Below are 15631 nucleotides of genomic sequence, written 5' to 3'. Positions count from 1 at the left end.
CAACAAGCCCTTTGAAGGTTATAACAGCAGATAAGAGTTGATACGCTTCCTGCATTGAGAAAGGCTTTTTAAGAGCTTGTCAAGAGAGCCCACGGGAGTGGAACAGTGAGAGGGAAGAAGCCGAATGAGATGTGCGACCGTCTGTGCGTTGTTCCGTGTGTGCATGTGGCTTGTGTTGTGTGTGTGTCCGTTGTGGTGTGCATTTATGTGTGTTTGCGTGCGTGGTGGTGGTGGTGGCAGCGAGTGATACCCTAACCGCCCCAGGCCTCCTCTTGGTCGACCTGGTGCAGTGTGTAAACTTCGCCGCTCAGAATGCCAAGGCGGCCCAGGTGTGGTGCTGTCCACGCCCCCCTCGTGTGCCGTTCCAGCGTTCATAAGTCCTCGCTATCAGCACTTGGTTGTTAATTCTCTATGGGGGATTTTTTGTCTTGTGTGTGTGTGCGTGGTGTTGGCACGGTAGGGGGCACATGTGGTGAATCGGCCAGTCATCTCAGTCAGTCGTCCCATGGCACCTGGGTCTGCCCCGTGACCTCCTCCCAGCGCGTGTTCGACACTTCACGTGGCTTTAACGTGCACATGGCCTGGCACAAGCGCCGTGGTGACATCACCGCCACTTAGTGGCGAATGGCGGTTGTTGTGGCGCTGGCCACACCACCCCATCGCTGCACCGTTCCAGCCTTGATATGTGCTCCCTAACAACACTTGCCCCAAGAGTCTGTAAAGGCTATAGGGGGGGTTTGATCATCATCTTTGTTGTGGTGTGCAGCGTGTGCCTGACGGTGGGCGTGGGCCTACTCGACGGCGACTCTGAGCACACACTTGGCGCGGCCACCCTGGGCCGCGTGTTCGAGGCCATTCTGGGCGCCATGGAGGACTACACGATGGACGCGCGCGGCGACATCGGAGCTGTGTGAGTGTTGCCCGACCACAGCAGCCGCAAGCCGCGGGGGGCGGCCACCGTGGGTCGAGGCTGTAACTGTTTAAACTATTTTTTTATTTTACCAGTGCGAGGTCCACTGAGCTACGTAGCTCTTTTTTCAAAAGCGACCTGGCTACAAATGATAACGCAACGAAGTGGCTTATTATCTTGTGGAACTTTATATCAGCCAAATACTCCGAACAGAGGACCCTGAGAAAAATTCACATGACCACAGGGAGAGAAACACACAGATGTAAGTGTTGGCATGGAACCCACGACCTCCTGTATACCTCTAGACAAAGACCTCTTCCTCTTCAGACCATCGCCATCCCTCGCGATCCTGTGACGCGATAACCCACGCAGCGCTCACCCAGCTTTCATTGCTCACGAAGCGGCTCCCGGAGAGAGGAAATGTGCAGTTACCGACGTTACGTAACCCGACAATAAAACCTTTAACAATCCAACAAAATCTGACAAAACTCAACAGAACCTCGCGACGAAACTGGGTTGTCAAATATTGTCAGTTGACGATCAAATCGGCTTGGCGGGTTTCCAGCGGTGAGGATAATAACGTGTACGGCGTGCTCGCGGTGCGTTCACCACGCTCGGAACATATCGCCTCGTCTCGCAGGGGCGTGCGAGCTGGTGCCCCGCATGACGTCGACGAGAATCAATTTGAGGAATCCGTAGCCGTAGGTTTTGTGATATTACGTCCCACGCACATGGCTCCCTCGCACTGGCTGCCACGCCGGTTTCCCGCGAGAGCTTCGAGTGGAAATGTCTTTTTGCCGCGTGGCCCGATTGGCGAGAACGCACATTTGAATGCAGCCGGATGTCGTCGTTCTGGGAGATTGCTGGCTTCGTGTTCTGGTCCAGAGCGTCTTCTGAACGTGCGAATATGTCCCCGCGAAGGTTTTGTTTAACTTTTAAGTGGTGCGAGAAACGTCTGTTGCAGAGCGAGGCTATAAACTGAATGGCCAGCCTCAGGCTATGAAGAAACCGGCAGACTTCTGGCGACATCCACTCGATGAGTGTTTACGAGCGTAATTATTTTTTGTTAAAGCACGCTGTTATATAAGACATGCTGTGTAATATCTCTTTATATACTCTGCGGTCTCTTTGTCCATATTCCGCTCCTGTAATTATGTTTGGCCGCTGCTTCTGGTTACTCGTGTTCAGCGGCCGTAAAAGTAATCTTGCTGTTTGCGATTCACCCCATGATCTTTCAATTAATTCCACTGCTGAAGCAATCGATTGATTCGATTGATCACATTTATTTTATAAAGTTTTTTTTTTTTACAATCGATTAACTGGCAGCCATTTTCAAATGGTGTCCCCTCTTTTTTAGATAATAATGGGCCCTCTGTCGAGCCAGAAGCACCCCAAGTTGCTGCCCAGTGTCAATACAGTTACATAAAAATCTAGCCTCTCGCACAGATACACGCGCGCACACGGTTACCGGATTATACGACGCACCCCCCAAGTTTTGCGTCAAATGACAGCGGGGGAAGAAAACCGCATAATCCGGAGAGGACACGGTGTGCACGTGGCCTCTGGCCTCTGAAACGTGAGAAGCTCACCGCGGCGGTGATGGAGGTGGGTGCGGTTATGTGGGGGCGGTTAGGTGGACGCGGTTAGGTGCGGACGGTTAGGTGGGGTCGGTTATCGTGGGTGAAGTATGTCAATGCGTGGAGACATCTCACGGCGCCGTACAAGGAGCACGGCGCGTGCATTACCGCTTTGCGGGAAAGGCCGTGCGTTTCTTGTTTGTTTAGTTGAACGCTTAGGGAGGAGCTGTGGGTGCCGGGGAGGGTGGCTTGTTGGGATTGATCGAGGAATGTTGCACAGGTGGACAGGGTCAGCAGTCTTGGGCAGAGGAGAAGGTCCTTGAGCCTGAACTTGAGAGGAAGTCGAGACGTCGGTATTTTCCGAGGGCTCGCGATCGTCCACATTCCTCAGCCCGACCCCTCCACCCTGCTCTGCTATGCCGGCAAATTCGGCGGAGATGACGTCCACGTTCGGCTGTTTGCACGCACGCACGTACGCAGGCGCACGCACGCAGGCGCCACGCGCTCTCGCATTCCTGGCTGTGGCGAGGACAAGGTGAAGTGGTGGGAGGGTGGGGGGGAGCCACCAGGTGTATCACTGTCATCGCTCCTAACCAGGGGCGCGCCGCAGAGATGGAGCGTAAATTACGACAGGGTCATCCCGTTTAAGGCAATTTTGCCTCGACCTTGCTAGAATTGTTTATGGATCTCCCATCCCCCCGGGGGTCACATGGCACGAGGTGGGCCGTTTGAACCTCCCGCAGGCTCGCGCTGTACCACGTTTGAACTTCCCGGGCGAACCATACGCTCGTACGCCGCCGAGGCGTGGCGGCGATGTTCGCGCGAGCCGATGTGAACTGCGTTTGGTGCCACCGGGAATGTCGTTGCTCCTGGCAAGCGCGGTGGCTCCACTGCCGCCGTTTGGTGACGACGAGCGACTGTGCCAGCAAGCGACCCCTGCTCGCCTTGACCTCGTCTAACGTGGTTATGGTGTGAAAGGTGGAGGATGTGTCGGTGATAGTAGAGAGAGATTATGGTGAATGCGGTGGTGGTGAAGGTGGTTGTAGTGGTGGTGGTAGTTACCACGGTAGTAGCCGGGGTGGTGGTGACAGTTGTAAAAATGGTGAAGGCGATGGTATTGGTGGCGATGATGGCTATGGTGATGGAGGTGGTGGTTGTAAAGGTGGTTGTAAAGGTGGTTGTGGTGGTGAAGGCAGTGATGTTGTTTTTGAAGGTGATTGTGGTGAATGTTGTGGAGGTGGTTGTGTTATTATTGATGTGTGGTGGAGGTGGTCGTCGTGATAGCGATGGAGACGGTGGTGACTTTGAAGACGGATGTGGTGGCGGAAGTGGTTGCGATGGTGGCGCCAATGCGGTTTGCGGTGGTGGAGTTTGTGACCAGGGTGGCGCCGGCGGTGATGAGGATGGCGGAGGTGCGAGTGGCGGTGGTAACAGATGTGGCGTTGTCGCTGGGTGACCCAACCGATCCCGTGTGACGTTGTCCTTGCAGCGTGCGCGAGGTGGCCATGGTCAGCCTCAAGGAGGTGATTCTTCTCGTGGTCGACAAGTGCCCAGAGATGCTGTTGCCGAGCGTGTGAGTGCCCACCCTGCCACACCCCCAGCAGAAACCGCCCCCCACCCCCCCACTCCCTCTACAGGAGTAGAACGTCCCACGGATACCGAATGCCCTGATTAAGAACGTTCCATTGCGTTCTGGAGAATAGGGGCGTTTCCGCTGTGTGGCCACACGTCCTCTTTAATTCGCAAATAGAACACCTGGGTGGAGGTCACCAGCGCCACGGAGACAATGGCAGCCAGGTGACCAGCTGGCCCAAAGAAACTCTTCGTGCGCGGGGCCAGCGACCATAAACAGATACGCAGGTGCTTGCTCTTCCAGCGTGTGTTGGTCAACGAGAAGCGTTAATTACGTCGAAATCTGCGCATTCCGTCTTTGGCTTTGGTGTGCCGAGTGGCCGCACAGTGGTTAGCGCACTGCACTTCGAATCCGCTGACTTGATTTTTCGGCTATTGTAGTGGCGAGCGAATATCTGTCTGAACTGGCATCTACTAGGTCAGCTCAGCCTCAAATTAGTAATTGGTGCAGTGTGTAAACGTCAGCGCTGGGGCGCCCTGGTGCTGGCCACACCAGCCCATCATGTGCCTTGCGATCCTCAACAGTTGCTCGCCCAGTATTCTCTTTGACTCGACAGGAGATGGTAATCTTCATCTCCAGCAACAACGGAGGATGGAGGAACGATGCTCAGGACAACGAGTGGAGCGCCGGGTCGCTTAAACGCAGAAAGTTGGCATAGTGGGGAGCACAGGTGGTGCATCTGCCAGTAGTAACCCATGGCACCTGGGTCTGTCCCGTGACCTCCTGCCAGCAATGAGGCTCCCACTACTTCATCTGACGCCCTCAAAGTGCACCTAGCCTGGCACAAGAGCTGCGTCCACTCCGTGGCGAATGGCGGCCGTCGCTGTTGCTGTCCATCGCGTGTCTGGCAGGTGCGAGGAGGCGATGTGCCGTCTGCTGCAGCAGGCGGCGGAGAAGATCGACCGCACGCGCGAGCAGGCCGTGTCGGTGCTGATGGCGCTGCTGCACCGCGACGAGCGGCCCGTGCCGCACATCCCGCACCGGCAGCAGCTGCTGGACGCCTTCCCCAGGTGCCCGCCGCCCCGTCGCACGACCCGCGTCTGTTTCCAAAAACCACGTCGGCGGCGAAAGTAAACGAGCGTCGTCCGGAGTTCGAGGCGGTGCCAATTCGGTTGACGCAACTGGCGACGGAAATACACTCGTGGACGAGGCGATTGTTATTTTATTTTAGTCGGCGATGACGACGATTGGATGAGGATCATCCGGTGCGACGATGACTGGCGGCTGCCCGCCAAGCGCCGCCAAAGAGCCCGAGAGGAGGCCCACGTGCGGGGCCACTGATTGGAGGGGAACAAAAAAAAATGCACGCCCCTCACACCAACATGTAGCCGCCAAGCGTGGACTAGTATTATCACTGCTGTAGCCGCCTCGACTAAGAGAATGGCAACGCGAGATGCACTTTGCCATTTTTTATTTAAAAAATAAAAATTCTCTCTGAATTAACACTGATCACCAATTGGCCTGAATCTGCAGTCTTTGCGGGGGGGGACGGGGGCTGGAAACCTGAAAGAGGCCCTCGACTGCATCCCCACTCACCACCTCGCCTTGCTAACTCCCTCGCCTGCTATGCAGGAGATTGGGGGCTCGATCCCGACCCTGACGCCTGCTGTGTATTTGGAGTATGCACGTTCTCCCCGTGGTCGCGTCGGATTTTTCTCCGAGCCCTCCGGTTTTTCCTTCCACATTTAGAGTCGACGTGCGTTAAATTCCACGCGATAAGCCATGTTCGTTAAGCTGTCATTTGTGGCCAAGTCACTTGTGAAAAACAGAGCTGTATAGATCAGTGGGCCTTACCTGGTAAGAAAAAATAGTAAATAGTAGTAATACTCCTCACCTGCTGTGCCCTCCCTTCCTGTTGCTCACACTCTGCCCCCTCCTCTCACCCCGCCGCACCCTCGTCCGCCCCCCCCCCCAACCCCACCTCGACCGCGGTGCGGCACAGGGCGGACCTCAGCGCGGTGAACTGGAGGATGGCGTCGGAGCTGTTCTCGCGCGTGGTGCAGATCCTGTCGCTGCCCGTCTACCAGCCTCGCCTGCTGCTGGGCCTCACCATATCCGTGGGCGGCCTCACCGAGTCCACCGTGAGCGGCGCTCGAGCCTGGCAGCCTCGTGTGGGGCCAGGCTACTTCACACCCCCCCAAGTGGCAGCAGCGATAGGAAACGTTGATAGCCACGTGTCGGTCCACTGCCGGATGAAGGCCTCCCCTAATCGTCTCCATCTCTCGTGGCCTCGTGTCGCAATGATCGATGTGGCTCCGCAGCGGACGCCATCCTCTCGGGCACGCTCCCTCCTTTGGCTGCCCTTCTCTCAAGGCGTCCTGCGCAAGCCCACTCGCTCCGTTGTGATGTCTCTATATTGCCTATGTTCTCCAATCCACGTGTTCCTCTCTGACTCTGTCTTTCAATGCAATTTCCAACGTGACTCCCCCTCCCCAAATCTGGCCAATAATTTTGACGATTCCTGCGGTTTCAGACGCGCAGCTCTGCTCAGGCGCTCTTCGCATTCATGAAGAGCATCCGTCAGGACACGGAGGCGATGAACGCGCTATGCAGGACCCTCCTGCAAATATTCCGGTCCAACCTGAGGAACAGCAGGTACGGCCGCGCGCCACTGCGCCAGCGGGCGGCGGGGCCTCACCGACGCTCGTCTCGGTGGGGCCCCGCGGCACTCTGGGAAAGACGCGTGGCGAGGGCCCCTGGCAGGTCGTCGGTGCTTGGCCCGGTGCTTCGTCTCTGGAGCGGGCGTGGGAGCTGATGCCCCCGCGGGGACATTTTAACCACAGATCTGCTGGACATCTGTGAAAAAGAGCTTCATAGCTTGTCGGATTCCTCCAGTCTAAATAACGATACAAAGGATTCTGTAGTAGGAAATGTCCCGCAGAGGTGAAGAGTGCGCCTTCTCAGAACGCAGCGCCCACAGGCGGCGGTAGTGGTGGTAGTGGTGATGATGGTGGTGGTTGATGATGGTGGTAATGGTTGGCACAGTAGGGGTGGTGCTTCAGCCAGTCATCTCAGTCAGTCGACCCGTGGCATCTGGGTCTGCCCCGTGACCTCCTGCCAGCGGGCGTTCGACACTTCACGTGGCCTCAAGGTGCACATAGCCTGGCACAAGCGTCGTGGTGATGTCACCGCCACTCAGTGGCGAATGGCGGTTGTTGGTGATGGTGGTAATGGTAGTAGTAGTGACGGTGGTGGTAGTGGTGTGGGTGGTAGATGATGATGGTGGTGGTGGTGACGGTGGTGGTGGGGGTGGTGGTAGTGATGGGGTTTGTGGTTGTGGTGACGATGGTGGTGGTGACGGTGATGCCAGGTGAGAGCTGCATCTAGGAGTGTGAGCCCACAGCCACAGATGGGCAATTTATTAATTACCCACAGGTTATGTGCAACTACATTTTTAATGATATAAAGAAATATGTGATCTAATTACAATTTAAATTCACGACACACGTTGAAATTAACAACCTCAAATTAGTTTGGTATCTGTATTACACAAGACACGGTTAATTATACATTTTTATTGACGTTACATTTCCTTAGGAAATATATAATTTTTTAGCATTTTTGCCCATCCCTGTGTGGCTCAGATATATATCAAATTACTAATCCATCCATTTTATATATAAATTTACACCACACATGTCAGCAGCAGTAGCTGCTGCCAACCCCATGTGTTTTGTACAAGATGTGACTCACCGTAGCTGACGTGCCACCCTGTCAGAGCCAGCAAGGTGCCCCCTGGGCACAGCAGCAGCAGCAACGAAAGGGCAGCGGTTACCACCCCGCACCCCCCCCCCCCCCCCCCACAGAGCGCTGCACCTGTGAGTCATCGCCGCCTGAGCGAAGCCACAATCCAGCCGGCCCGGTCGTGTTGTGGCAGCGGTGCAGCTGACAAACGTTGTGTGCCTCTTGAGGCCGATGAGGGGACCGCGTGAAGATGTCTCGAGCGGGCGCGTTGCAGTGGTGGCGTCGCTCGTGCTAGCGATGGCGGGTCGACCTCGGGCCCTTCATTTACTTGAACCGGCGAGAGGCCGTTGGGATTGTCGCGTCCTGTTTACAAGCGTGGCCTGCGCAAAATGACGCCTTCGGTAACCCGAGCAAAAAGGTAAAGGCGCAGCCCTGAAAACTGCTCACGCACGGCACTGCTGGCGTAAGGGCCTCCACCAGGGGGAGCTCTGAGAGCCCCTCCAGAGGGTATTTGGCCTATTCTTCCGTTATGGCCAGAGGTCTTGGAAGAGAGGGGAGTACCCACACTTTACCCCACCACCCGCGACCCGCCGATAGACGAAATGTGCGGCACCCATTTATACCGCTGTGTGGACAGAGGTGGTGGGGGTGGGCGGGTCGAACCGGCGACCCATGGATTGCAAGTCCGGTGCACTCACTATTCCAGCAGGGCAGGCAGCATCATCCCTTACTTAAAACCCCCTACTGTTACCCTTTCCGCTGGAACGTCAACAAAAAAGATGTCTTTCCGAACTGGGCCAAAGTTGGGAAGGTTTCAGCATTTGCGGGCGGCGGGCGTTCACCGTGGCGTGTGTGCCCAGGGTCTCCGTGCCGCTCATGGCGATGCTGGACAAGATGCTGGCCAACGGCTGCTTTGAAGCGATCGCGGACGACCCGAGGTGAGCGTAGCGGGCGGCAGGGCCCGGCTCGTCGCACCGCGAGCGCCAGCGGTGGCGCGTGGCCCAGCGGCGGTCGCGCTGCGTTCGCCGCTTGTTGCAAAGGTTCACGGTTCGAATCCGCGGCCGCCCTCTTCCTGCCTTGTGTGTAACAACCGCAATGCTACTACGCGTCGTCTGCGGCACAGTGGACGTTAAAGATGCCCTGACGTCATGAGCAAGAGTAGGCCGTTGTGTACCGACGCCAGGGTCCGACTTTACCATGTTCGAAAATTCCCTGTAGATTACTCAATGGGGTTGATACACAGCAATTAATTATTGCCCCCCCCCCCCCCCCCCCCCATAATGGCAGACTAATGCCCCAGGTCACTTTTGCAAATGAGACTGTATCCTGGTCTCTTGAGTTCTCCAGTGGCTAAACAACTTCAATGCTCGGCTCTTACCATACAACTCCAGTCTGCGAGAGACATCTGAATGATATGGGGCGAAGAGCAGTTTTGGCAGTCAATTATTTTAATACTTTCATCCAGCAGTAGGTGGATCACGCTCAATCATGACCACGGTGATGGTTAGGTTTACGTTTGCAAAATCTGCATTTCATAAAATGGGCAGCAGGCTGTAAACTGTCTGTTATTGTTTCTGTTGGACGGGTATCGGCGTGGGGATTGGGTGACCCCTAGCGCTGATTGTGGCTTTCGTTCAGTCGCGTGGAACCGGCTAAGCCATTGCGTCCGCTCGCCACGGTCTCCAGTGCCCCTAGAGGCTGTGCCACGGCACAAAACGCTTGCTCAGACAACTCGTGAGAGCCCCTTGAGACGCACACATTGAAATAACGCATTGTATAAAAAACACACGCAAAAAAGTAACGCATTGTTACGCTTTGCCGTTAGTTTAATTTCATAGAGCATCGTTTACGCTGATAGCATCCCATAATGCTGTGATGTGCGCGTGCAGCCACACGTTCCCCGTGGAGGTGGTGGCGCTGGTGCAGCAAGAGTTGCGTGGATCCAAGGACACGTTCAAGCTGCAGACCGGCCTGCCAGTGTGAGTGCCGTGCGACTCGAGAGGATTCGGTGGCGCCGCCTGGGCCGCCCCCCTACCCCCCCACCCTCCCACCCTCCCACCCCCCCACCCCCCCACCCTCCCACCCTCTGTGCCGAGCGCACGGAGAGGCCGGCAGCGGCTGTGCCGGGTCGTGGAACGTGCCGCGGTGAAACGCGTTGAAGGCCACGAGAAATCCGTGGGGGAATCCGCAGCGTCCCATCGTGCGCCCACACGAGACGGCTGCCACTGGGGTGGGGGGGGGGGGGTGGTGTTCTGCCAAATGTGCGGAGATGAGATGAGATGAAAAGTGATCTGAGACGCCCGGGAGTATGGGGGGGGGGGGGGGCGCTAATGTCACAAAAATCTGGCAAATTTTATTACTAGCGAAACGTCGTACTCAAATTGTACATTTTGTGACAAACCTTACTAATTAGCTGTGGCGGGCGGTGGTGGGTTAACAACACATTCATATATAGGGAATGTAAAAAAAAAAAACCTTTAATACGAATATTAATATTATTATGTCACGTGGCCTCTGTTGGCCAGTGCTCCATGTTGAGGATTCTGCAAAGTTCATGTCGAGTGTTCCAGTCTTCGTCTCGAGTGCTCGGTGGGATTGATAGCGTGTCGACCGCACGCAGGCCACGTGTGGCGGCGTGCTACGAGCCGACACAGAGGCTGGGCGACAGGATGAGCATTCTCCCATGGACACTCCGACTCGGCTTGGTTATTTCAGATGGGTAAGGTCCCATTGAGCCCAGCGGCTCTGTTCTATGGACGACCGCAGCCCTAGAGCATCGGCAGTGGTGGCGGTCACGGGACACTGCAGGGTGGGATTGTGCAAACTAACGAGAGCAAAAACAATAAATAATGAACATGAAACCCACGCCAACACTCACCGTAAACAGGTTAAACAATCAGCAGTGCTTATATACAAATCAATAAGGGTGTCAGCAAATCCTGTCACAGGCACGTGTAAATAGGACGTGGACACAGCCTCAGACGTTACTATGGAGCTTGGTCACAGCATCCACAATGGGGGTGTTTTATTTTTGAATGCCAAGTGGAGCCACGATCACTAGTTGGGTATGTGCTATCGTACGCGGGTGAGTGTGTGCGTGGGTATGCGTGTGTGCACGTGCGTGGTTGAGCGCGTCTGTGGGTGCGTGTGTGGATGCACGTGTGTGGGTACGTGCGTGGGTACGCGCACGTGTTGAGTGCCGCGCTGTATGCCGCCTACAGATTCTGCGGACTCATCCAGTTCCCCGGTGAGGCGAGGAAGAACGCCCTGCTCAACCTCATGATGTTGCTGTGCCACAGCTACCCGATAGTGCGTACCAGGGCTGCCCTGTTGGCCCGCGTCACCCCACACTGCGTTCGCTTCCTGGCTTCATCGTCAGCCATCCGGCTTCGTCTGCATTGCGGTTGCTCGATTAATCCACCGGCATGCGTCATCTGGGCCCCCCCCCCCCTCCCGGCTGCGTCAGCATATGCGGTTGGCGGTCATCGGTCACCGGTCAGCGGTCGGCGGTGAGCGTGCGCGTCGTCTCTCCCCTCCGGCAGATCCGCAAGGTGACGGCGAGCCAGCTGTATGAGACGATGCTCGTGTACGACGACATCGTGGAGCCGGACGCCGCGGAGGAGATCATGAGCCTGCTGAGCGACACCAACTGGTGGGTGTGCCCGCGGTGACGGTGGATGCGGTCCATCGCGTGGACAGACACACGCGCACGTAATCGGCAACATTTGCCGCTCGCTCGGGGCAGCCTCGCCGAGTCTCGCGACTCCCTCTCAGGAGGGTCCTGGGTCGGGCTTGTGTTTGGCCGTTTCCTCTTTGAGACGCGCACACCATGTGGGGGAGGAAAGGCGAGCATCTATACAGAGCCCCCTGAAGACGAGGGGAGAGAGCCCCCCACAGACGAAGGGACAGAGCCCCCCACGGATGAGGGGACAGCTCGTCAGCAAAATTGGTTTCAGGGACCCACTTGCTGTACTGTCGCTTGGCCACCCCCCGCATCAGTCACCAAACCACGCCTCCAACGTGCGGGCGTGCGTCACCACTCCCAGCTCGCCGTTACCTGGGATTGCGAGCGGTGAGGTCACAAGCGAACGTATCTACAACGGTTTTAAGTTGGCACTCAGTCAGACCTACTGGTGCATGACTATTGCGGAGGGAACGGTGCAACGTAAATCAAGCCATGTACGTTTGGGTGTAACTTCGAGGCACTTAACAGTGTCGCAAATACCCCCCCCCCACCACAAAGCAATTTGATGAATTGCCGTGAGTCGGATCACAATCTGATTCCATAACTAGCCTTGGCAATCTTCTTCGTAATTTTTCCGTCTCGCTTGTACCGTTTTGTTCACTCCGTCTAAATATAACTGGCATGCAGTGTACGGTTTGCACATCATTTGCATAGATTACAAATTATAATTTTGCACGTGCACAGTTGATGGCACGTATGTTGAGCAAAATGGTCGGGTTTTAAATCCCCTGCTCTTCGGACAAACGGACCGCCTGACCGTAGCTGTTCTGCCTGGCTTTTACCGATGAAAACTAAAGAAATTTTACAAGTTGTGTGGTTAGAGGGCAATATGATCAACTATTTTAATTGCATGGTTTTAACATTTTAATGGAGGATAAGTTTACGTTCAGGGCCCTTGGTTTTGTGAAATGCGCCTTTAAAGAAATAAAGTTTCAATGGTAAACCAACGTTGTGTTCTTGTGTGCCGAGTGAGTTTGGGTGCCTGCATCGACCATCGGCATTAGGCTGACAGCTCCCCCCCTCGCCCCCCCCCCGTCCAGGGACGCGACTCTGCCGGTGGTGATCGAGACGAGGAACCAGCTGTGTGACCTCCTCGGGGTCACGCGTCCCGTCCTCAAAGCCAAGGTCACTCCTCTCGCACGTGCCAGCGGGTGGCTTCACCACACCACACAGCCTGCGCTGCCCAAATTCATTCATTAATAACTCTACGCTGTTGATGGCCCCCTGCGCCATTCTTAACAGTGCAAGGGCTGTCATGAAGGCGCCATGGTTACGCTTTGTAAGCTTTACAGAACATTTCCCACTGCAGAACTAGTTGAAGAGATATTTGGTGATGCTCCTGCGTTCACAGTGGTGCACAAGCTCGGACAACAACAAAACATCGCAACGCACTCGTCAATGACACCGCCTCTCTGGCCTCGCTAATTTACGTGTGACGGATAAGGGCCATAGGCCGAAACGTCGCCCGATATATATTGTTCCTTGAAAGGACACGGTGTTATTGGCGGATGTTGGTTGAGAGTTCCTTGAGCGACAACGACTTCACGTGTGGACGATTGAATGCATGTGGAGTTATACCTAGGCATCGTGCAGAGCCCAGTGTTCTGGACTCTTTGAGGCTGGGGAAAGGTTCAAAATGTACCCGATGACCGTAACTGCCCGGCTGCAGCGCTCACGTGTTGTGTTTTTGTTTTGCAGGTGCTCGCGAAGCCGAGTGCACAGTAGAGGGGGAGAGCGGCTGATGGGTCTGCAGACGCCACGGGTGGTCTGATCGTTTTATCACCTCTCCCCTGTGGCTCTTCACCATCACAACATCTCATAGTGGCGAGATGTTAACTACTTTGCTTGGTATACAGGAGGCCGTGGGTTCCATCCCGACCCTTGACGATGCCTGCATATGTGGAGTTTGCACTTCTCGCTCTAGTCACGTGGATTTTTCTCCAGGTCCTCTGGTTTTTTCCTCCACATTTAGAAACATGCGTTTATAGTAAATGGCTGCTATATGCTTCCACATAAGCCACTTAGTTGACCTATCATTTGTGGCCAGGTCGCTTCTGAAAAATTGCTAGATAGCTCAGTGGACCCTATCTCATAAAATGTAAATTCTTTGTTCTAGACAACACAACACCGATGAACTTCAGGGGTCAAATATTGATTGCCTATTCACAATGCCGCAGCGGCAGCTGCATTTTGAAAATGTCTTCTCATTTCGACCTCCAGACAACACGCTTTCGCCACCGTCAAGGTATTTAGAGTCAGCGGTTTCGATTCCTACAGCCACGTGGTATATTCAGCATGCAAACACCAAAGTGCGCTCGCTGCCTGCTGCAATGTGGATGTCAGATGTCCGGCGACACCACTCGTAAACTTAGGAGTTTGGGTCTCAGCGTCGCGCTCAGATTTGCAAACCTGCTCACAGCTTTGTTACAAAATGTTCTCGGTCGAGGTGGTTTGTGTGCGTCGTCGATGCTGCTGGCTTGCCTCCCATCCATAGCAATCGCCCCAAAATGTCTTCAGTTCTGTCAGAGCCACGCCAGCGCCAATGAAGGGTCAGTAGGCACCACGTTTTTTCCCCCCCACTGCAGAACCCAAGCCGTGCCACTGACATCAAAATACACAATGAGGAAAGTGAATAACAAACCCTCTCTCTCTCTCCCCGTGGCCCGGCTTGGCTCCCAAGCCAGATAGAGATGTCTTTCGAGGCCTGAGTTTCATGGGTTGTGCGGGCTTGGCAAATCGCCAGTGGAACACCACCCATAATTATAAGGGCCCCTCATTGGTGTGGCTTAGATGGGCGAGTGGAATTGGGGGCTGGTGATACGAGACTCGGTTGTGAAGAGACACGAGACATAACTGTTGGCAGCTAAAAAAAAAGTAAAAAAATATTCTTACGTTAAAATGCTTTCATAGTTTAAGACAATTGCACTGCTTGGTTTACTGGAGTGAGTTTGATTCAAACCATTTAAATGAGCATTCACCACTCCCAGGCACTTACAGCACTTAATTCCCAGCATAATGACATACGTTTGTACTGTACTACGTAATTTAATTGATCTCGTGTCTAGTTTTGTGTTATCAACATTGTAAAGTTGGTCATGTTTTGCGCTAGCACCATGTTTATTTTAGAACCGTAATTGCGATAGTAAACATGTGGCTACGCGCAGGCAGGATTTTAGTGTCAAACACATGGGTCCAATTGTCGAACTGATGTCCTCACCAAATACAGTGCAGCAATTATGGATCGTACTTTGGTCCCACGAGATTATTGTTTGCACGGCCAACGTCACAATTGTGCACTCGCTTGAATGATCGCCGTGCAACTCATTGGTGCGCCATTGCGTGGCTTACGAATGCCACTCCCTAGTGTGGTGGCTTCGAGGGGCGCAGACACAGCAAGGTTTTGAACTGGAAAGTCCGGGTCCTTTGTCTAGGATTATTTTGCTTAAATTCACACAGAAACCCCCCCCCCCCCCCCCCGCTGATAAAGGTTGTCAATCTCAGTCGCTCGGAATCGAAACAGACGTTTCGTATCGACAAGCTGTTAGGTTGAATGTGACTATGGCAATGTGACATGGCTTGGACATTTGATGTTTGCTTCGGTGAACACTCGTTTAACATCTGGTGTGAAGGATATATATCCTGTTCGATCACTCGTACCGACGAAAGTGTGGGTTTTGTTGAATCAAAGATCTTACCAACAGAAGGTTTTCAGCAGGAGTGAGGATACAGCTGCCTTATGTCATGACCTTAATTACAACGGGTGGAAGGTGATGGTTGTTGCACTGTGGGATGTCTGTGGCAAGATGCCTCCGTAAGCACGTGCCTGGGGTTTTACTTCTGTAACAAACTTGTTGTTGTACCCCTGGGGTGGCATCGTAAGTAGGTAACACGTTGAGAACGAAATAAACTATAGTGCTTGGGAAAATGCAAATTTTGCGTTGTCGTGTTTTTTAAAATGTTTTTCTCACAAACTTCATGAATTGCTTTACCATAAACGTGCTCCTGTTCTCAACATTGAAGGGAATTTATTCAGCGAAAGAACATTGGGCAAAGAATTCCAGTTACGTGGATGTCAATTCTCA

The 15631-nt window shown here is 54.2% G+C and overlaps 1 protein-coding gene across 1 annotated transcript in view; it reads left to right on the top strand.

Moving 5' to 3' along the window:
- The window catches only part of TBCD (tubulin folding cofactor D), a 119533-nt gene extending 104356 nt beyond the window's left edge, over positions 1-15177 (top strand). The window contains exons 29-39 of the mRNA XM_061549520.1: positions 767-910; positions 3977-4060; positions 4972-5130; positions 6063-6201; positions 6594-6715; positions 8665-8742; positions 9694-9783; positions 11026-11113; positions 11347-11456; positions 12590-12674; positions 13248-15177. Of these exons, the coding sequence (XP_061405504.1) occupies positions 767-910; positions 3977-4060; positions 4972-5130; positions 6063-6201; positions 6594-6715; positions 8665-8742; positions 9694-9783; positions 11026-11113; positions 11347-11456; positions 12590-12674; positions 13248-13274 (1126 nt within the window). The 3' untranslated portion in view covers positions 13275-15177. The remainder of the gene's footprint in view (positions 1-766; positions 911-3976; positions 4061-4971; positions 5131-6062; positions 6202-6593; positions 6716-8664; positions 8743-9693; positions 9784-11025; positions 11114-11346; positions 11457-12589; positions 12675-13247) is intronic.
- The last annotated feature ends 454 nt before the right edge of the window (positions 15178-15631 follow it).

The sequence above is a fragment of the Lethenteron reissneri genome, chromosome 10 (genome assembly GCF_015708825.2).
Source record: "Lethenteron reissneri isolate LAM-NWPU_2019-01 chromosome 10, ASM1570882v1, whole genome shotgun sequence".
Classification (NCBI taxonomy): Eukaryota; Metazoa; Chordata; class Hyperoartia; order Petromyzontiformes; family Petromyzontidae; genus Lethenteron; species Lethenteron reissneri.
This window is presented reverse-complemented; position numbering and strand designations above follow the sequence as displayed.